This window comes from Vicugna pacos, unplaced genomic scaffold, assembly GCF_048564905.1.
Source record: "Vicugna pacos unplaced genomic scaffold, VicPac4 scaffold_21, whole genome shotgun sequence".
NCBI classification, from domain to species: Eukaryota; Metazoa; Chordata; class Mammalia; order Artiodactyla; family Camelidae; genus Vicugna; species Vicugna pacos.
In genome coordinates this window covers 16581268-16605190 of record NW_027328742.1, presented here as the reverse complement: position 1 = coordinate 16605190, position 23923 = coordinate 16581268, and the positions used below count along the sequence as shown (strand labels likewise).

Below are 23923 nucleotides of genomic sequence, written 5' to 3'. Positions count from 1 at the left end.
AAAATAAGGCAAAAATAAAGGTCTGAATATGTAAGAGCCTTTACAAAACCAAAGAAAAAACTGTTGAATTCAGATGTTTAAGAGAAATTTAAAAAGCAACACAGAAACATTTAAATGAGAAAAAAAGCATATAAAGTAAAAATAAAATGAGTCCTCTGTAACATTTCTAAAGGATTATGACATCGTGAGTCATACAGAAATTGACTATTTTCAGTAAAGCGGAAAAAATGCTAATATACTCTGATGTATGTATTTCTAAAGAAACACCAAAGCATATAGGTTTGTACCAAAAATATGAGAAAGAAGAGGGTGCTGACAGTCACAGCTGTCAGTGCAATCACCCAGTTTTGGGTCGAGTGCAGTCACGTGCAGGTGATGCCATCGGCTCCTCGGGCATCCCGGCATCAGGTCACTAACACAGCCCTGCGCAGGACAGTGAAGGCCGGGCTGTCGGCACTGGTTCTGCTCCACCCCCACCTCAATCCCTCTGAGACCAGTTAGGTCACATCAGCTCCCAGGTACACCCACTTTCCACCCACCCAAGGACGCACTTCAGCACCCACAGTGGGTCTGACGCATTAAAGCACACTACAGGTTGATGCTTCAGATGTTTACACAAAATGATGAGGCGCATCCAACCCGCACACCAAAGTGCCACCAGTGGCTGACTTGGGGTAGAGGGAAAGCGAGGAGGAAGCCCCCTGCATAGGCAGGAGGGGACGCCAGGTCTGCCTTCGCAGCTGAAGCTCATCCAGTGAGAACTGTGGGAGTCTGACAGAAAGTCACGTGGCTTACAGGAGCCCACCGGACGCGTGTGCTACAGGGCACCGTCCCGGACTCACGTCTTCAAGGAGCAAGTCACTTCAGCAGTGTAAGTGAACAGAGCGCCTACTTACACATATTTTTAAACAAAAATGAAACATTTAAAGCCTGAAGATCTAATCTTACATGGCGACTTTAGGAAGGAAAATCCAATGTTATTAACAGAGTTTGAGATGACAGTGTTAACTTTAATAAATAATGGCGCAGTTATATATTTAATATTATTAGATATCTCTTCCTACATTTTACAGTAAAATATTCTCATCTCATTTAGCACTGGGTTACATAAATATAAGGACTAGAAAAACATCTCTGGAAAGGTTTACCTCTAAACATTACTTGTGCCATAGGCCATAGAGTCCCTCATTTAAATATTCTTGGGCCAGGGTATTAGGAATAATCTTCCAACATCAATTTAAGTAACAATGGTTAATTTCCAGTGACAACTCCAAGAAATTTATGTGGTTCTATTAAAATCTGTGAATCCAGCAACAGTAATATGGAACTATTTAGATGCTCAAGTGAATAAAAAGTTTTATAAACTAAGTTTAACTACAAAATATGCAAAAAAATCTGTAGCTGACACTTTCATCTTATTTTTTCTTCTTATTTACATAAAGTAGCTCTTTTATGAGCTAAAACAAAGGTCATGTTTTTTGTTACCGATTCAACTTTCTTAAAAAGCTTCTTTAAACATATTCTGAATTTAAATATAAACAGAAATTACTTGTAAATGTTAGGTTAAAAAGCCAGTTATCATTTTTACATCTTTCATTTAGTATTTTCCTTTCCCTAAGGGTAACCATTGGGAAAAATAAAAGTATTAGTAAAATTACAACAAACTAACATTTTCGGTTAGCATGTTATGAATCAACGCACCTGGTGTCTTTCTTGAATTATACGTAGTAGTCTGTGCATACCCTGGTATGTAAACTTCATTCCCATCCTTCTGCAAAGTCTCCCCATCCTTTCCCTTCAGGGGTACGTGGTCCCTAAGTCACAACCGGGCAGAAGGGGTTCTGAGCAGCTCTGACCGGCCCTGCCCGTGCACACGGCGCCCCACGGAGGGAGAGCCCAGACGGCAGGTGGGGCAGGAGGCAGGAAGAGCCCAGGGGTCTGGGGAGAAGGCACGGAGCCCCTCACACCGCCCCCGGGCGTGGCCCCTCTGCTCCAGGAGCACAAGCGGAGGGGTGTCCTGAGGGGCCGTGCCCAGGAGTCTAGCATTTGCTCTGATGCTTCTGGGTCTCTGTCTGCTCATATGTAAAATGGGAGTAATGCCACAGACCTTTTCTCTTTAACAGGAAAGTGTGGATATGAATGAAAGAAAATGGTGATTTCAGAAACTGAAAAAAATTCAGTATTCCAATTTTATTTAAAGCCATGTAAATATATTTAGACTCCATAATAACCAATAAATATCTGAAATCAGTTTAATTCAACTAAAATTTATTACTATTTTGTTATTCATATATATTCAAGCTTAGAAAGGATCAAACTTTTTAATCCTTGTATTTTAAATATGCTGGAAGAATCAATACTTATCTAGTCTCAAGAATAGTGAAAATGCCATGTGAGGTGTCAGCCTATCACCAAGCAGTCTACAATAATAAGTGGTAAAGAGGCTGTGGAGAAAAAGGAGCCCTCCTATACTGCTGGTGGGAATGCAGTTTGGTGCAGCCACTATGGAGAACAGTATGGAGATTGCTCAAAAAACTAAAAATAGACTTATGATCCAGCAACACCACTCTTGGGCAGATATCCAGAGGGAACTCAAATTTGAAAAGATACATGCACCCCAATGTTCACAGCAGCACCATTTATAATAGCCAAGACATGGAAGCAACCTAAGTGTCCGGTGGCAGATGAATGGATAAAGATGTCACATATATATATATATAAAATATATATACATGCAAATGGAACACTACTCAGCCATGAAAAGAATAAAATAATGCCATCTGCAGCAACATGGATGGACCTAGAGGATATTATACTTAATGAAGTAAGTCAGACAAAGAAAGACAAATATTATATGATATCACTTACACGTGGAATTTAAAAAACAATACCAATGAATCTATATACAGAACACAAACAGACTCACAGAGAGAAACAAACTTATGGTTACCAAAGGGGAAAGGGAGGGAGGGATAAATTAGGAATATGGGATTAACAGATAAAAACTACTATGCATAAATTAGATAACCAACAAAGATTCACTGTGTAGCACAGGGAGCTATATTCAGTATCTTGTAATAACCTATAATGAAAAACAATCTGAAAATATATACCTGAATCACTTTGCTGTACAACTGAAACACAACGTTATAAATCAACTATACTTTGATTGGGAAAAAAAATGGAAATGCTGCTGGAATTCTTACACATTTGAGTGAAGCGGCTGGGAAGACAGCGGCCATTCCTGGAAAGGCTGAAAGGGATGGAAAACCCTCCTCTCCTGCCTTCCATTTCTCTAACTTAAAAAAAGATTAAAAAAAGAGGCGGCATTATGATATTGTCTAAGAAAGGGATAAAAAGCAATGGAGGCAATAAAGTGAAAAAAAGATACTATCATTTAATAAAGTAAAAAAAAAAAGATGGTCATTTTGGAAGTGAAAGTTTCTAAGATTTCATCCATTCGCCATTAGTTCTTTGGGTGTGACCATTTAGGTTGGTATTTTAAAAGACAACTGTATATTTTCTTAGATTCTCCTGAGATAGCCTCGATAACCTTTTCAACAGTGAACATGCCTAATTCTGGTGACTACTCCAGCATCTCCCAAAGAAATTAAACACCGAAGCTGGAGGGAAAACATCCACTTGTCTTCCTTCCTAGTGGATGGATGCTGGACACCCGATACGATGCTGCCTGCTCGTGAGCATGAGCAAGATCACACAGCAGGTAACCTTGTTAAGAGAAATCATCATCGCTGACCTGCCTTTCGAGTACTTTCCTGCCTCACTAGGTAGAGTTCTTTGAGAACATTCTCTCATTCAGTTGACATTTATTGTTTCATTCTTTTTTCCATTTATTCCTTTAATCTCACTCCCTCATTCCCTCAACTGGTTGATCAATCAATCAATGAATTATTCCCTAAACCTCCTTTAACGCGCCAGGCCCCAGAGACACACAGACGAAAGGCAGCTACAGCTCCTCGGGACAGGAGGGGACGGTCCAGAGGGGCCCCGCGTGGGAGAAGGCGCGGTGTGTGGGCAGTGGAGAACTAGGCAGCTGGACAAAGAAAGGGACGGGCCACGTGCAGCAGCACGGGTGGACGTGGATTATGCTTAGCGAGGCGAGTCAGACAGGGAAAGACAAAAGTCCCCTTCTTTGTGGACTCTGAAGCATATGTGAATATAATAAAACAGAAGCAGACTGCAGATACAGAGAACAAGCTAGTGGTCTCCAGTGGGGAGAGGGCAGTGGGGAGGGGCAGGGGAGGGACAGGGGATTCAGAGGTATAAACTTCTATGTACAGAACAGACAAGTTGTAAGGATACACTGTACAGCACAGGGAGTGTAGCCAATATTTTATGATATTTATAAGTTGAGTATGACCTTTAAAAATTGTGAATCACTATGTTGTACACCTGAGACGCATCTAATACTGTAAATCCACTACACCTCAATTAAACAAAGGAACAATTACACTACAGTGTGATCGCCAAGGGAGGAGGGTAACTTCATGCATGAGGTGAAGTCCATGCTTTGTTTTAAAGTGAGTAAGTCCGCCTGATAGAGAACAAGGAGAGGGGGCGTTTCAAAATGAGGAGATGGCATCCATAAAAAGACGGTAATTCACGGGCCTGCCGGTAGAGCCCGCGTGGGTGGCGCTGGGGGAGAGGAGAGTGCGCTGGGACCCGCACGTCTGGAGGGGTCAGCCCGCGCCCGGGCACGAGGGGCCTCGGGGATCCGCACTCCTTGTACACAGTAAGTGCTCAGTAAATGCCTGCTTCACTGATGCCAATTGCTTTATCACAACAATACTGAGTTTGGTTAAACCCGAGAGCTGCTGCAGGGGCGATGTGCGTCTTTTCAATCCCATGCTTTTATTAAGTCTAATAATTCCCTACTGAGACATGGATGAGATCATTACTAGAAAAGGAAAGAATATTGAATACTAGAAGTCTTAAATAAAAGTATTTTAGCAAGCTATAAAACACACACCCCTAATACCACTCGTGTGCGGCTGAGGTGTCTTGTCTAGAATCCTCATCAGCTGAACATCATGACAAGAAGCATGAGTCAAAGGAAAGCTCTGACATACAAGTTTATTTTTCCCAAGGACACTATTCCTCAGTTTTCGGTTTTTGATGCTTAAGTGTATCAATGTCTTAGATTATAATAAATTTTAAAATCCCCAACTTTTAAACTCTGAGTTCCAAAGGCAATGACTGTCTCTAGAACGGATCCTGCAGGTTCTCAGGAATCCTGAGGCCGAGGCTGACTGGCAAGCACAGTTTTCATTCTGCGCATCCTCTCTGGTCAGTAGCCTTAAATACTGAGCAGCAGCTAAATCAATTTGGTGAACTTTTAAATACACATTTGGTGGGAAATTAATCTGCTTAAAATTTTTAGTTTTCAAGCAGATTCAGAGTCCGTTATCATTTGAGTTACAAAATTGACACCTAATGAATTGGTCTTTTAATTAAAAGTTTACTGTTTAAAAATTTTATACTTCACTCTTCATTGTTTCCTAAATTTTGCCATACTGAAAAACCAAATAGTGATTTGGACTTTAAGAAGATCTAAAAAGCTTACTATATAAAGGAATATTTAGGGTGCCGTTAAAGCATGGCAGCATGAAATCTGTTCAGGTTTTTTGCTGCCATGTATTCTGGGTAATTATTTTCCAAACAAACTGAGTTCCTACTTAAGGAGAGAAAATATTTATTAGCACATCTGCATTTCAAAGCTCCTGTTCTGAGAACTTTTCTACATAACTGAACAGATTAAAGTAAGATCATTAGTCTGTATTTTTTGAATCTCATTTCTTCAGTAAGAATTAGTTTCCTTGTTTACCTACATAGTGCAGCTCTCTATTTATCTCGGCATAACAGCAGATTTTCACCCACGTGAGGGACCGTACTATCTTTTTTGGAAAGTACATCATATAACGTGTTTTGCTTTATATCTCTTTCCTAAACTGGTAACTATACAGAGTGAAGTAAAAAGTGGAATCTATTTTCCTTTCCTGGCTGTAAGACCTTCTTCTATCTGGGCCAGACTTTGATATTTGCCCCTTGGCTGAGAATCCGCAAATCCAACTTCACACTTAGCTGCAGCGAAGTAGCCCTGCAGGCAGGCCGACTTCAACGAGCCACTAGAGTGGTATCATCATTAAAATCCTGCTGAAGGTCACCATGGTAACCGCCTGCTGAGGCTTCACTGCTGCACCCGGCATCCCCTCATCAGCTACCATGTGAAATGCAAATCCAGACAGTCTGAAAATTAGTCAAGAAGAATAGGGGATGAGGATGCAGATACGTGCAATATTCATGCGCTTCGTGGAAAAGAGCAGACAGCATGAATGACACAACAAAGAGCGGCCGGGCAGCCCCGCCATCCTGTGGCACCGCTGCTCACCCCTCTGGTCTCCAGGCCCAGGATTCTGAAGGTGGTTTTGTGAAACACCATGTTTATATTCTACACCCCAAACAGTAATTAAAAATGGGTAACACAGTAGCATTAACATCAAATAATGATGAGACTTCCAAATTACCATCCCTGCCTTGTAAGAGTTTATTCTAATTACCTGAAGACAAATGCTATGAAACAAAAAACCAAGCATCGTTGATTATCAGTATCAAAACTACTAGAAAAAAGGTACTTTTAACGTCCTCAGGCCACAAGTGCTTCACAGACGTAAAGACTCTTCACTTACCACTCACGTTGCACGACTCAGGCTTCCTCACACAGAACTACAGCCAACCGTATTTATTTCAGAATAGAAACAGCAACAAGACTGCCTAAAAGGTGAACATCGTACTTGTTTTCATATTTTATCCTACTCTTTTCCATTTTCCTTGGGCGAAAACCCTGTTGCTCGTGAGAAGGTGAGGTGCCCGAACTCAAAACGGTGTTTCCTCTGGGTGGGTCCCCAGTGAGCTTTTCAGAGTTACGTGAACACATCTAGTTAACCTGGGACACTGCTATTCTGTGTATCTCCTTCTGAAATATCGGTAAAATCATGATGCATTAGGCAAGAACGGGAGACGCTTCGTCCAACGCAAAACCGGATGTTGGGTGGAGCCCAGCCACTCATTTCAGTGGGCTGCCAAAGCGAGCCAGGGTCCAGGCTCAGATCTGAATAAGGTGAAGTCTTCTAAAACTGTCAATCCCATCCGACACACTTTTTACACGTCTACCATGACAGCCTCAGACACTTCCCACAGAAGCTGACGGCGGCAGTGAGGGCTGACGGGGCAGGTCTTGTAAGAGGACGGAGGACAAAGCTGAAAGAACAAGGCTGAGGGACAAGGAGTTCAGAGAGTTTGTTTCAATTTGGGGAAAACAGGGGCAGGAGGGAAGCTCTGCCAGGAAGAAAGTCCTACTGTGTGTCGGTCTGAGGCTGTGAGGGCAGGGGCGGATGCCGGATGTGCTGATGACTGGGGCCTGGGCCTGAGTCCCGCCCTCGGCCGTGTTCCTGCGCTCTGAGGGCAGCCACCGTGCCCGTCACACCCAGGACGTGGCCAGCCTCCCTCCGCGCGCGCGCGCGCTGGGCTGTGGCCCACCCCCCATGATGAAGCACGAGTCCGCTCTCTGAGCGCCAAGCCTCCCTCCACGAGAATGAAGCAGAGCGCAAGTGCCCTGCACTCAGCACCCGTATTACTGGAAAAGGAAAGTTTCTTGGCAGAATGCAGACGTCAGCACAACGAATGACGAACGAACACCCGGACTGAAAAGTGACTTACTTCCTCCGAGTAGTGACCTGAGGGAAGAGGCGGGTAGTCACACTGCTCTATCTTCTTACACAGCGAGTACAGGTTCATTTTGTCACCGTAGAACGGACTCTGGAGCGCAGCCATCTGTAAAATGCTCCCAGTGAGACTGACACAGTTACAGGTTAGCTTTGCAGGCGACCTCACAAGACTCTTGCACGGGGGTGGAGTAAGCAGAGACTGTAAATGAAGCCACCCAGGCACTTTGACTTTTGCCAAAATCCTTTGTAGAGAATTATTTAGCAAGTCCTAGAAATCTTACTTCAATTTTTGGTTATTATTTCCAACATTTAAACTTCCCTAAAAGGGAGAAATGATTAGCATGTAATTATTCATATATATATATATATGCCACATAAAACAGCATTAAGAAAAAGAACATAAAATAACTTAAAACTCTTTGTAAATATAATGCCATAAAGACAGCTAATTTATTTCATGACTCAGCAGGCATCAACGGTCTACATCAAGCAGATAGTGGTCAAAATACAACAAAAATGAAACTTAAGTTAAAACTGAATTACCATCTAGCAATGCTTTAGGACCAGAATGCACAGCATTTTAGGTTGCACGATAGTTTCCATCTGCAGGGAAAGGTTATTTTGAGTGGAAAAAAAAAGTCTCCTCAATCTGAATGTCGTAACTGATCCTCAAGCAGTTCATAAAAGCATGAGGACTCCTCTCCTCTGATGGGGTCGCAGAAGCACGAACTGTGCGCCAAGGTTTTACAAGTCATGGCCGCTACTTGGAGGCGCATCCAAATGAGATTTTTACGCAGAAAAAGACGACTCAAAGGGTGAACCAATTTAAAAAGGACATTATTGAATTTAACTTTAAGACCAGGTTCTAACCTGACATTTAAAGTGTGAGCAAGGACTGTAGGAAGCCGGGTTACAAACTAAAAATTCAATTTAAAATGTTCGCCTCCTGTTCGAACCTTCTGAACCTCTGAACTGCGGCAGCCAGGATACCGCACAGAGCGCAGGGCTGCCCCAAGTCAGTCACCCTTTTCTACATGTGCTAATAAGTCTGATTTTGGAAGGCCAATGTGTACATCCCCAGACAGGCCGCGCGCGTGTGAAACACGCCGGCCGTGCTGTGCTCCGCAGCGGGTGCCGGCGGCGGGGATGGGACCAGCTGAAAACGCTCTCATCTGTCTGGCGGCTCCCGCCTGGGCTTAACTCCTTCCCGGCCTGGACGGGAGCCGGCCCTGCAGGGGACGCACCTCGCACCAACCGCCTCAGGACCAGGTGCTCCCCACGAAGAGAAAAGGGCAAAAAACAGTGTCCATGTCCCTAAACATACAAAGCACTCCATCTGCAAGGAAATTTCTAGAAGAGAAGCTCCAATGATGATGACCATGGCTTTTTGCTTTTTTTTTTTTTTTTGGTTAAAATGGGAGGACACTTTAGGATGAAATAGGGTCTTTAAAATGCCACCCTGAAATATAGGCTGTGTATGTAAATGACAGTCTCCATGTTTGCAGAAACCCTAAGTAAACGTGCATATATTCATTATCGTGTGCCAGGAGTTCATTACAGCACTTTTGTCTCAATACTGCAGAGCGTTAAAAAAAAATCCGAACGTCCCCTAAGGAGTTAAACAGGAATAGTATATTTTCATGCACCTTCTGCTTTTGACAGATGAAAAATGTCAACTGTCCTGTTTTTATTTTCAAGCTTTTGCACTATTCATCTGGTTCATTAGTGCATCTCGATGCTGCCCCTGACAGCTGCTCGCCCTCTCCTCCCAGCAGCTGAATTTTTCAGGCTAATTTGATCCTCCACACTGAGACGATCGCTAGAATGATTGACTTGCTCCCTGACCTCCAGGGTCCGACTCTCCTGATTAGTATTCTGGGGGTGTCGGAGGGACGAAAGCCCACTGTCTGTCTTCGGGGCTGGTGGCAGCTCTTTTTTTTTGAACTGTAAGCCACCAACCTACAACCCTGGAAGGATGCAATTGCTGCACTGAACAATAAAGGAAATGTGTAAAGCCTACTTTTCCATGTAAAGGTCCGTGTAGCCAAAGCACAGCATCTTGATTTTAATTAGTAAAGTCTACTTTGTTGCATATCAATTAAAACTGTACTGCTAGGTTTTTTTTTTTTTTGAGGTTTCAGGAATATTTGAAAGTCTAATTTTCTGAGTTAAAAATACGTTTTCAAAAAGGGCTTCCCACTCTTCCGTTGTTAGCAGTAAATTCTTAGTGGGATACAATATAACATACCTATGTGACGCTGTGGCCAGTTTTTTAAAGCTAAATTACTGGGCATTTTTATTAATATTATACTAAGACATAACCAGAAGGAGATACAACATCGAGGTAAATTAAAGCTTTAGACAGCCAATTGTTTAAAGCTAAATTACTGAGTATTTTGATTAACATTATACTAAAACATAACTGGAAAGAGACATAACATCGAGGTAAATTAAATCCTGAGAAAAATTCTAGTTCTTCCAAATGACTTGCATGGAGGAACTGAAAAAATGCATTGAGATGAAAACTAATATTAACATATTAAATATTTTTAACTCAAAGTCATCCACAACACATAAAATGCATGAATGTAGGCATGTCCAAGAAATAATTTTTATTTTGGTGATCATTTTAACTATACACAGAAATGGGACACTGCTTCTCAAAAGCAATTCAGAATGTGAAGAGTTATTTCAGTTCTGACATGGGAGTCTCTTGGTCCTAAAAGAATTATGCAAACTTCCACCAAAACACTATTTCTTCAACTGAACTTTTTTTAATTGACAAATTTGATCTCGCTAGTGGAAACCAATGTGCTGCTCACTTGTAGGTGTTTAAAGGGAAGATGTTGCTTTGACAATATTAGACTATGGCCTGAAGGGGTCTAAGGTTACCTAAACAGATACAAAATATTTTAAATGTACAAAGTGACTTTTAAACATTATAGTAACTTAATCAAATCAGTTCAACACTGTACCAAATTATCGACAGAATATAATACAGTGAGCATAAATCTCTTTTAATCTCATGTGCATACATACAAACGTGTATTTTGTTATATCACTAATTCATAACTTTTCTTAATAAAAATTATACTAGGGATGTTGTTTAAGAACACTTAAAAAAATCCTTTCTTTTTAAGTGGCCATTAGTTACTTCAGTAGGAAGAACAAAATAAACAATCTCAGATTCCTTAAATTAAGGAAATTTGAACCTGCAATCAGTAAAATAATAATTAAAGATTATGATATACATTTTAAAAAACCCTCTGTACTTGTGGAAAAATGAAAATAGATGATCTCATCATGCATTTCATTTAAATCAAGAAGACAAGGAACACAAAACACAGAGCAAGGAGTACAATGGTCCCCTCCTGTCCACTTCAGACTTCCTTTGTATACATTAAACTGTGAAAATGACTCCATGTATTATTTTCCTTCACTTTATTTTATTAAAAGAGTTACTGAGAGGTAGGCTAATTTTTAGTTAACAGCTTTGACCAAAAGCCTACATTCCTAGGAAAATTACCATTCGATTAAAGAATAAAATCACAGAAGTCACTAGCTCGCATGTTGTCTGACACCACTGCTCTGTAACATGAACATAAAAGGTGCTCAGCACAGGCCTCTCCTCACCCAAACCACAGCGCTGTGGTATCTGCTAGAGGATCTCCCTGCACAATTCTGTCTTCCTCTGATGCATTATCACCAGCAGAACAGGGGAGAGAGAGCATTTCACTGAGCGTTACCCACACAAATTGTTACTCACGGAAACTAAGTGAAAACCGAGAAGAATTATCTGTTTACAAACTATCCTTAAAGCTGAACTACTCTATGTAAAAGTGAAAAAAAAAACTGATAAAGGTATTTACTATGCTTTCATATTTTAAATTCCATTATACCTTTCCTGCTACACATGGCATTTTTTTAAATACATGTATATTTTTATAAATAAGATTATGCAGAAAACATTAACATAACATTTAAACAATAAAACTCATCAAAAGGAAACAGTCGAGAATACATTACAGGAAGCAAATGCAGAAATGCGTAGTTACTATATTGCCTCAGAGAAACAGTTACGAAGTCAGTTAATGAACTCTTCACAAGTAAAAAGCTAATTCATCATAATTATAAAGCTTAAACATCATCCAGAAAAAACCAAGTGTGTGCTAAAAGGACAGGGGAACGTAGCCCAGCACGTACGGTCACCACCCTGAACGGGCCCCGCTAGCACTACCCACCTCGTACAGCAGACAGCCCAGCGACCAGATGTCGGACTTGAAGTTGTACCCATTCTCATGTATCCTCTCTGGAGACATGTAATAAGGTGTCCCCACTGCAAAATACAAACCAAAGGAAACGGGAGGAGTGAAAAAATGAAGCTGCAGCTGTGATAAGAAATTGCATACAAAATCCTCGATTAACAAATGTCATCAAAACAATGCATTAGGATAAGAAGACTGTTTTGGGGGAATACTCAAAACTTCAAAATTTCCTCTTCACTCCATGACCCTAAACCAGCATATTACATCTATCCCCACATTAAAAAAGGGTGCAGAGGGTTAAACTTTATTTGCTTTTGATCAATTCGGGGAGAATTGAGGGAACACAACTAAAGAAAAAAAAATAAAAGGAATTCTAACAAGAAAACCTACTGAATGATTCACATTGGTTTCATTTCTTAATGTTTTAAAACATGGCTTGCATATCCCAAATAATTAAGCATGATAATATAGTAACTTATTTAAAAATAAATATTAATACATAACAATTGGGTGGCGTGTATATAAATAAATTATTAACTTTTACAGAAACATCCCTTAGAACATGGCTGTGACTTATGATTAGAAACGATAAAATCATTAGCCTTCAGTACTTTACTTACTCCCACTTTAGAGAGGATAAGACAGACTTTTGCTCATCAGAGGTTTATATAATAACATGTATGAAAGGTCACGGCCATCTCTAGAAAAATGAGGCTCTTACCACTGAGACCTGCATAGAGAGACACCCTGGATAATTTTTGGTCTTGTTTGAGTTGAAGTGTGAATACTTTTTTCTCTTTTTTAATGACCATTTTAGAAAATGCTAACATAATGTGGTAAGTGCTGATACAATACATTAGTATGTATTAAGTATGTTAAAATAAATAAGACATATACATTATATGTTGAAGTCAACATTTAGTTGACTTTCAAAGTGAGTATCTTTAATTTCAAACTTGGATGGCTGTTATTTCACTGTTATTAGCCTAAGGGTTTTTGCTAAACAGAAATTCAAGTTTGAGAACAATATTCAGAAATTTTACTTGCTTGAGGCAACAGCTACCAAAACTAGGCTGCTAGTCACAGGGAAAAGCACACTTTTCTTTTTCTATTATTTTCCAAGAACCCCCTGGGTGTTTACAGTAAATCTTAATGAGACTGCAACTCAGGATGCTGCACCGGGCTGTCTGCTCAGCGGCAACAGGAAGAGGCATGCCAACCAGCACAGCGGCATCCTCCGAGGCAGGGGTCTCCCTTCCAAAAGAAAGAACTTACAACCCAATGGCTGCACGTGGAATGTGCACGGGGCCAAAAGCTGACCCATCATGAACCATCTACTCACAAGAAATCCTGCCTATCCTGGAACCCATTCTTGCTAATAACGATGGTCCTAGTCAGAGCGGGTGAAGGGAGGTATGTGTGAAAGTGAAGAAGTGGAAAAGTATGTGAAGAGGCGGATAAAGGGGATTTAAGTAAAGCGTGGGTAGGACATTAATGAGACAAACTTGAAGAAATAAATAACGTAACTGCAGCAGCCCCTCTGAAGACAAAGGAGTCAATTTGCCAACTTCTCTCAGGGTGAGAAAGGCCAAGAAACTTTTAGAAACAGCTGGGTTTAAAGAATCTGCATGATTACCGGGTCAAACAAGCACAGCCCCCCGACCCTGGGAGGCGCGAGCCCTCTCACGTGCGGGTCTCCCTGCGGCAAGGATTACTGGGAGTACTGAAGGCGCTCTCAGCCGGAGAGCAGGGCTCTGCCCCGGCTCCTGGTTTCAGGACATAAAGCCAGCGACTGGCATTGAGGGATGTGCAGAGAGCGGCTTCGCGGAATCCACAGGGGGCAGCTGAAAACACTGAGGCTTGAAGGTTCAGAGTTTACCAAAAGCAAAGGTAATTTTAACCAGTAGCTCTGGGAAACCTGCTGATACATTAGGGGTTTGATGTGAGTGTGAAAGATTGATGATAGGGAAAAAGAAGAACAAATGCTAGCATTTTACAGAGATTAGCCCTAGCATCGCACCTTAACTGCCATAGGAACCCGACTGGCTGCCGCCGCCCGCAAGCAAAGGAGCCAGAGAAACAGGATGATGAGGAATCCACCAAACTAAACTTAAACGTGAAAAATTCAGTGTACAAAAGGGCCTCTTGTAGAAGCTGCTGGAGGTCAGGACAGAAAGTTACTGAGTTAACTGCCGCTTTCAACTCACGTGCTGGTTCTGCTTCATATTATAAACAACAAACGTCTTTATGCTGAATATGTGTGTTTCAGTACTTAAATTATGTATACCTCGCATATATATTAAAATGTAAATCTGAGTACGCTACTCACCTCATTGACCGACACGTGTCCAAGAGTCACCATGTGGGAGAGGAGAAAGTGTGCGTCCTGCACTGCGATTACTGATCAGGCATGGGGGGTCCCGCTGCCACACCCCCCGCCCCCCGAAGTGCGCCTCCATCAGGACACGGCTGGGCCCTGACTGACACCGAGCACAGGCTGAGCCCCTCCCGGCCGGGCCCATCCTGTCCCCTCTCTACCAGCAGAGCCCGCAAAGTTTAAATGCTCAGGAAAATGTGAGACACATTTAAAAGCAGTGATACGTGTTCCACATTTCAAACTTGATGAATATATAATTATTTCCTAAAAATCTTTTTTTTTTAATTCATGACATCTGTGTCTGTTATCGCTGCTGCCTCAAGGACGCTGTGACTACTTTTAACAGCTGCACCAGAAAAGGGAGAGCTGTGGAGTGACCCGATCAGACACAAAACTGATCACGCCAGTCGCTAGGCGCTGAGGAGCTCAGGACCGTGGGGCGCGTGATTCTGCTAATGTTTCAAGATTTGGGACTGCAGGTGAAATAGGAATATATTTTACTACAGTAGATACTTCTGTCATTTTAACCTCCTGACATGAATAAAAGTGAGTAAGAAATGGGTGGTAACATTATAAAAACCAGAGAGAGGCTGATACTAGGGGAAAACTGTTAACAACTGAAAATGCTACCTGATTTTTCTTTAAAATATAAGACAGTCATTCAAATACCAAAAAAATTTCATCACATTAACAGACTCACTCTAGCTCTACGAGAAATGTTTTACACGAGATGTACTCTATTAACAACGATTGCATTCCAAAATTTATCCTGAACAAAAGGAAGACTGGTTTTTGCAAGTTCTACAATGTGTGTAAGAAAGCCAAAAAATTCTGGTAACCAGAACAACTTACATACAGACTTCTCCCTATAGTTTAGGTAAACATTTAGGACTGCAATTTCTGCAAAGACTTGAATGAGAACAAAAATAGAATCACTGAAGCATCTTTTTCTATGGTTAGATATGGCTTGCTATTTTTATTTTGTTTTGTTTCTTAAGGAAGGAAGGAAGGGCAAAAATTGGTCAAAGATCAGGAAGCCCCTTTCACATCTTACCTTCCCACCAGCTACGAGGACCATTTAACTTCTATTCCCTTTCCTCATCTGTAAGACGCGGTGGCGCGATCATTTCTAAGATCTCTCTGCTTTAAAATTTGAAAGCCCTACAGATGCCCACATGGAAAGTAAAATAGAAAAAAGTAATACAGTTCCTGTTTTAAACCTAGGACAGATGAATAAAATGTTTTAAGTCAGAGGGTACAAACAAGCAAATTTAGTTTAGCAATGTTGCTTCTTTCCCTTAGAACAAACTACAGAAAAGAAAGCTTTGAACGCTCCTTACTGAGAAAGCTGAAAGGACTTCATTTATTTTAAAACTCAGTTTGATTAAAAAAAAAAGAAACACACACACACAGACACACACACACACACACACACAACTTCAGGGAACAGGAATTCATTTTCATTCTTTCCTCATACTCTTAAGTCAGCCCAGAAATTATGTCGGAGACTAACGGAGAGAGGCCAAGTTTACTTAATTGAAAGGAGTGTTATCCAAGGTCGATATGGAATGGCTGAGTGGTAGATCAATATGTCTTCCATGAAAGACATTTATTAAGTACATTTTCCTTTGTTTAGGTGTAACTGCTAACATGTAAACCCCAGGAAACGTCGCCGACCCTGCTACTCTGACCCGGGCCTGGGCTCGGTGTGCTACTCGCGCCGTCCTGCTGACCCTGCGCCCGCGCTGAGCAGGCCCGTCCCGGGGCAGACCGCCAGGGTGCTGGGGGGCAGGCGTAGACAGGGTGAGCCCCGTCCCCCTGGGGCTAGTGAAACGGGCACTGTTGTGAGATAGCTCTTAGCCTCTTTGGAGAGGAGGCATAAGGAAGTCAGGAAACTTGCCAAAGATCACAAAACTAGTAAGGTGTGGACCTAGAGTTCAGAGCGGGGAGTTCTGGCCCTTGTATTTAAGGAGACATTTATTTCATTAATTGTGGCCACTGTGAAATAGGACGGGAAAAAAGAAACCTGTGTCTTTCCAAATTAAGAGGCAGAGAACTCTTCCAAAAGTCCCGATGTACAGATGAAAGGCCGGGAGTGGGGTCAGGGTCCCACGGACTACATGTAAAACTCATGCCACGCTGCAGCCACTCGGCTTTAAATACATACTTGTTGTGGTAGTCGAGAGGTTGAATGTGCAGAGTTTACAATTAGATAACAGCTTCTTCCCAGAACGATTATTTAAGTCAAGAAAGGACTGAAAGTTAAAAATAAATCAGCAAAAGCGGCCGTTAATACTGACCAGACATACGCTGCCTTCCTGGCTCCAAACCAGGCTGAGCCCTGCAGGGGCACCAGCCCGAGGAAGCCCCACAGAGAGGTGCTGGGGAAGGAGTGGGAAAACCAGTGTGTGACCGCAGGTGGCACTGGGTTCCAAACATCAGACTGTTTTAAGGCCTGGTTCAAGGACACTAATTTTCCAAGTTGCAATCCAAGGATACAGCACACTTGGAAGTGGTGTGGGGAACACGGATCGTGCCCTCGGGAAAGCCAAGTGTAAAAGCTCTGATGCTGGTCCGCACGGCGGCCGTGGGGGCGCTCCGCTGGCCGTCCCAGGAAACCCAAGGGCCACTGTCTCACCGCGAGGGAGAGAGAGGAGGCAAACAACCCTACAACGGAAACAAGAACAGCAGCACCGTTTCCCCCTAAAGGGGCTTCAGACCCTGCCCAGCACGAGGTCGGCATGAGAACGCGCCGGCCAGCTCCGTGTAATAAAACCTACTCCATCCGCCGCAGCAATGACTACACTCACACGCAAAAGGAAAGCTCCATCTCTGCTCTTCAGGGAGACATTATGAAAGCCAGTAAAATGCCACAGTCGAATGTGATTAAGCTGGTTTTCTTTTCTTTTTACTAGAGAGTGCAGTCAGACAGGAAACATTTTACTGTACATAATAAATGCAACTTTGGTGCACACAGACTTGCCTGAATAGCAGGTAACTGCCCCGAAGCACGCACAGACACCGCAGTCGTGTATCGTGCGGCTGTGTTTAACGGCACTTTAATTCTTCTGATTAAGTTTTTTTAGGATTATCTTTTATCTCCTCGTACATTCCAGTCCACGAGGAGTGAGCCACACAGAAGCAGGATTAGTACTAAGGAGACACTTCCCTTGAAGATTAAACACACTTTTGCAAATAATTTCAAAAAATACAGAACTGTTAATAAACTAACAGTAATGACTGAAACCGACTTGCTTGTACTATGCTGAGTGTGGCATTTTCTCCTTTGAAAAGTATATGTGCACCACCTGTGAAGGTCCGTGACAATACTGTGACATTTTAACGTCAAAACATCTGTCTGAAAAAGAAAGTGCTCAATTTCTGTAATGTAAGTGTCCACTAAAGCCTCTGACTTTTAAACCATTTCACCTTCCCAGGCTGCAGAGAGGGAATGGCAGGCCCTCTGCCGAGTGTACCCCGGCGCGGCTGGCGGGCCTGGGCCCTCACGACCTCTGCCCCTGCTGTGTGTTATGCTGTGTTACGTCCCACGGCAAAGGGGCTTTGTGGATGGAGGGTAACAGACCTCGCAATGGGGGGTTACCTGGATTAGCAGTGAGAGATGCGGTGGCAGGAACGGGGGAGGCGCCGAGTGACAGTGCTGGCCTTGAGGACTCAGGAAGGAGGCAAAAGCCAAGCCAAGAGGGCAGCTTCTAGGAGCTGAGAAGTGCCCTCAGCCACCACAGGAAGGGAGCAGGGGCCTCAGCCTGACCACACCAAGGACCTGGATTCTGCAGCAACCTTATGTCTCCCCTTGAAGCTCCAGAAAAAGCCCAGTTCTGCAGATGACTTGATTTTAGCCTGGTGAGAGCCATGGTGGGATTGTGACCCACAGCATGACTAAAATAATAGATTCTGTTCTTCTAAGCCACCACATTTGTGGGAACTTGCTAGGGCAGCAATAGGAAACCGGTACAAATGTGCTGATGATTCACGCATCACACGGAGAGCAGAACGTGGGAGCCCACGGGCGGAGCCAGGCGCTGGGGGATGGCTCGCAGCAGGCTCCACGCTGAGAGCTCACTGGCAGTTCTGGCAAGGGATGTGGTGCACTCTTTGAGGGTTTTTTTTGTGGGGGGGGACTGGTACTTTTACCGTAAGTAGAATAAATTGGTGATGGTCTTTTGTAGTTTAAACGAGCTCTCGTTGTTCTCTGATAAGGACTCTGAACTGGGAAACTGTAACCACCTGCAAGACTCAGACACAGAACAGAACACAGTTCAGGTGCTACATGGCACTAAGCCCATCGCCGGTGCTCGACGTTTGTAAGCAGTAATTTTTACTATAAAAGTTTTAAACTGTTTACAACAAGGTCCCCATCGTGAGCACACCCAGGAGGGAGAGTGACAGACCACCGATCAAGAGGAGACCACCAGGGACCGGTGCTCTGCAGCACCTCATGAGTCTTTCTGGATTTCAAAATAATCTCTGCTCAGCATTTCCTGACTTAGAATGACAGACATTCCCTGAGCTATATACGGCCCTCTCTTCCTTCACCACCACGAGGTCCCACAAGGTGCCATCAAGGGGCACAATTACCCTTCAGGTGCAACAGCTACAAATATGTCACAAAGATAAACAAGCAGAGAAAGAAGAACTAATGGGCACTTTCCCTTTATCGCACGGCCATGGACAAGGCTCACACTCACCCTTTCTGGTTCTCCCCTTCCTAGACCTGTGGGAGGGTTACTCTCTCCACCCCGTAAGATGGGCCTGGCCACAAGACTTGTTTTGGCCAAGAAAACGTGAAGGGAGTCATCTGTGTTACACTGGCCGGAAAGGTTTCACCAAGAGCCCGAAAGTGATTCTCCACGATCTCTCCCCCGCGGGAGCTCCCAAGAATGCATGCAGACGTACAGATCGCACAGGCTGACGCTGCTGAAGTGCCAGCGACCACCTGGACGGGGGCAGCCACCCTGGACCCACGTGAGGACCACAGCTGGCTCCGGGTCAGCAGGGAGACACCGTGCGTCAGCGCTGAGCAAGGGGGTGCTGCCGCTGCCTCTTCCCGCCGCATGACCTAACCCATACTCGCTGACGTAGCTGGCTGGCTCCATTCTCGGGGGTGGGGGGAGCCTGTCTCTAAGGCCGTTCATTTAATCAGTAGGCACTGAGCATCTACGACGTGCAACACCCTCCCCTAGGCATCTGGGACACTTCGGGGAACCGAAAAACATGAAGATCCCTGTCCTCACGCAGCTGACACACGGCTGAGGGAGACAGACCCAGTGCTAAGCGTAACAAGCAAGCTACATAGCACATCCAAGACAGTGAGTTGTAAGGCGAAAGATGAAGCATTAAAACTAGGACACGGATCAGGAATTCTAGGGTTGGAATCCCACGTGCCAGGCTTGCGTCTGACCAGCGGAACTGGCCAGAGAGCAAGTTAGGAGGGTGTCTGAAAACAGGGAAATCTGTCTTCAGGTAAGTGGAACGGCATGAAAGGACTGTAAACACAGACTAACGTCTTCCAAACTGCAGGTTATAACCCATTAATGAGTTGTGAAATCAATTTAGTGGATTGAGAATAACATTATTTTTAGTAACGGGAAACAGGACAGAACAGGCAGTATGAGAAAGCACTGCAGCTGTAACAGGGACACCGTCACACGGGGCTTCTGCTTCGGTCTCACACGGCGACACTCCTGTGGGTCCAGTCAAGAAACCTGAGAGCCACTTATCTTGACTGTCAAAAAGCTTGATTCAAGGGAGATTCACCTTCATCATAAATTTTAAAGACATAGATATCTACATATAACACATTTTCTAATATCTGCTACATTTATAAGGTTGACAAACAATATGCAAGGGAATAGCGCAAATCACAGGGATCCGCGTTATCCTACAGTCAGCCTCCCAGCCGCGCCTGCGACCAAATCAGCACAAACGCACTGAAGGAGGACCTGATTAACACAAGTGCCTGTAGAAAACAAGAGGGGAGGGACAAACACCAAGGAACCGCCTAGATCCCAGATCTCAGAGGGATAAACTCTGTGGCTGATGAGCAACTGGGCTCAGTTCCACGCAGCACGCCCTAAAGGCCGTTTAAGAGCAGAAGAGGGAAGTCCCAGGACTGAGCAGCACCGGAGGAGAGCAGACAACGCTGGGCGTGAAGACCCCCCAGGGCGACAGAGGCTGGCTCTGCCTTCAGCGCACAGACCCGTCGTCATGACAACCCCGCACAGCCGGCCCCAGCACCCGGAGCCAGGGTGAGCTCCTCCCACCCTGGGCGGGGCGCGCCCTCCCCCGCCCCTTCACACCTCCTGCACGAGCTCATCCCGCAGCCGCCCGCGGTACAAACTGCTGCTGGTGCCGGGAGTGTTCCCCCGTCCTTTCGCATCCTGCCAATCTTCATTCAGACACCACCTCGTCACAGGGGCGTCGTCCACACACCCTTTCGAGCATACTTCCCGCAAGTCACCCTACTTCTGTGTTTGTTTTTCACTACCCACTCCCTCCCCGCAGACGGCGAGACCCACGAGGACGAGGCCTGTCCCACTCAGCCACACTCCTGGTCCTCGGAGCAGCACCTGCGCTACAAAGGCACTAAAACTATTGTTTTGAATGAATCAACTCAGGTATTTTAACAGAATAAATAAAATCGCACACGAACTCCCTCTCCTCTTCCCTTTTCTTTCTCTGTATCTCCCCCAACCCCCTCCACTGTCATGTAAACACAAGCAATCTAACATTTACACAGCACGCTGCAGTGTTCAGAAAGCACCTTCACAGCGTTTTATTATCCGGTTCGGGACCGGTTAGAGGTTAACGGACAACTTAGGATGGCGATTACTCACATTTCTATTTTTAGAAACGTGGAAACTGAACCTTAGAAAAGTCAGTAAATGGCTTGATCAAGGTCCTCCAGAAGAATGGGCATAAAATCCAAGCACCCCCCTTCTCTCCAGACAGTCTTCTGTCTCACGTTCCAGAAAGGAAAAGGCAAACCATGGAGGCACACAACGAGGTGGGAGTGTGTCGTCAAGGACCAGAGTGGGTCAGAGGACACTGGTGCCAAGAGGACCCTGGATGCTGAGCCAGGGCTTTGCATGACAGCCTTTAGGCAACAGGGAACCATCAAAGATTTGGAGCAAGTAATAAAATCAGATAATGCTTTTAGGAAGGAAAGTCTGCTGGGAATAAACAGAACTGATTAAAAAAGAGGATATTAGAAACCAGGGAGGGTAGTTTCCTAGTGGAAACATGAAGCAGTTATGGATTACCAAGGAGGACAGAAGAGCTGCCAGAGAGGCTGGGAGGCCAAGTGTGCGGCAGGGACGGAAGAGACACCAAAGGCCTCTGCACCGAGCTCATCCCGCAGCATCAGAAGTGAACATGGCTGGAACATCCCGCAACATCAGGTTTAGCACATGTAACTTTAACCCTGAATTCAAAGACTTACTATCATCCTGTGTTAACATACTTTTAAGTGTAACACTGGTTCTGAAAACTGATTGGAAATACAACCACCTATACAACTTTATTAGCTACAGAAAATGTGACAGAGCTGGAGATTTTATTCCATGCTGACATGTTATCATGGAATCAAATGATACGAGTAAGAGATACAAACTGAACAGACAACTGAAAAATTCAAAGACTTGCCAATCTCTTGAGGAATGTTAAATATGAAAAATTCTGGAAGCATGTGCTTCTTACTGATGATCAAGTGAATCAAAGTAAGTGGAAGTAAGTGGAAAAATCTCCGATTTTTGAACAAAAAATGTATTTTGGAATAAACAAAGTATAAATGCATAAATACAAGATATTTTAACAATCCGAGGTATTTTTGCCTTTTTGAATTAAATTCCTGAAAAAATTTCCTTTACAAAAGTAAATGAAATTTGGCTCCAGGACAGACTTCATTTAAAGTCAACTTACTCGAATTCTCCTTTATGAACTACTAGCGGCCTCACTTATTTGTAGTTTCACTAATATTTAGGGCTACACTGTGAATAATCATGCTCTATGGATTTTATCTACAGCGAAATCACAAAAACATCAACATGCAATAAAACATATGGTTTATCATATTTTCTGTGAGCAAAATAAATGTGTACAGGTGGCCACATTTTCAAGCACTTTTGGAACCAACTCTTGAAAACAATCTTTTATTTTTTTAAATTGAAGTATAGTTGATTTATATTAGTTTCAGGTGTATAGCAAAGTGATTCAATATTTGTATTGATTATATTTCATTTAATATTATTACACAATAATGGCTAACTTTCCCTGTGTTGTAGCGTATATCCTTATTGCTTAAGCCAATATTCTAAATTTGCTCTTAAAACTAAAAAATATACATCAGTAACACAAGAGAGTAACAATTCTCTAAAAGTAAAAATTAGGGTCAAGTTGTCAACAAGTGTAAGTCTATGTCAGGATTTCCATCTGTTTATTTTACACATATTCTTTGTTAGCAAAGATCTTTTCCTGATCCTTCTACATAGCATTTTTACTGGGTTCAGACAGCCTTGGTTGGCTACACTTCAGACTTTAATTCCTGATGTTCAATGTACTTTGTTTAGTGAACGTCAGTCTCAAATCATCAAAATCTTTACTTTGCAGAGAAGACAGGCACGATTAAGAGAAGTTTTCTTATGTAAGCACATTTTTCTCAAAATAATATGGAAACAAAAACGCTTGTGAAAGAAATTATTTTCCTATTGATTCACTCATCAGAGAAACAGTCTTGCTGCCACATCCTCGCTGGCTGTACCACAGGTTTGTCTCAGGATGTCCTGCCATCACAGCATCCCCATTTACTCGTGTGTGTGTGTGTGTGTGTGTGTGTGTGTGTGTTATGTGTATATAACTACAAGACCCTCAGTGAATTGATTCAGATTAACACTGACATTATAAATTCTTAATGAATTATTAAATCTACAGCACATAATTTGGGCTACCACAGCACCTCAATCTGGGGGTGGGTATACATTTGTAAACCCCGTTGAGAACTTTCATAAGAGGCAGTGGCAGGCGAGCTGAAGAAGTCAATTTCCAAAACTGTTCAAGTCTGGGTTCCACACAATATGCTGGATCCTTAGGGTCAGGGGACCCGGTACACTCAGAGCGACAGTCTGCACAGCACCTGTGACCCACACATATGCGTGTGCAGGAGCCTGCTTCATGCAGCTGTGCCTGTGCGCACGCGTGTATGTGTAACCTAGCATTTCTAAGCAGACTCATGACAGGTGCTGTGAGGACATTCCGTTCGAGTGAGTAACAAAGTGAAACGTGTTATCTCTCCTAATGATGAATGGCACTGGCTTGGAACAGTCTACGGTTTTCCCCACAGAAACCCTCTCCTATTTGCACTGTAAGAGGTGGACCTTCCAAACATTAAAACTTTACTAAAGTGCTCTGCAAATTTATGCATTTCTTAAGGCATTTCATACCAAATTTTATCCAGAAAAAACTGTAACGCTCTGTAAGAATAAATGTAAAATGAAAGAAGAAATAAAAACAGTATTACTTGG

General features: G+C 43.3%; 1 protein-coding gene across 1 annotated transcript in view; it reads right to left on the bottom strand.

Annotated features, from left to right (window-relative positions):
• LOC140694412 (serine/threonine-protein kinase Nek7-like) overlaps nucleotides 1-23923 on the bottom strand; it is a 71914-nt gene that overhangs the window by 5686 nt on the left and 42305 nt on the right. Inside the window, exons 7-8 of the mRNA XM_072957670.1 lie at nucleotides 11987-12081; nucleotides 7738-7851 (exon numbers count right to left, since the gene is read on the bottom strand). Coding sequence (XP_072813771.1) covers nucleotides 7738-7851; nucleotides 11987-12081 — 209 coding nt within the window. The remainder of the gene's footprint in view (nucleotides 1-7737; nucleotides 7852-11986; nucleotides 12082-23923) is intronic.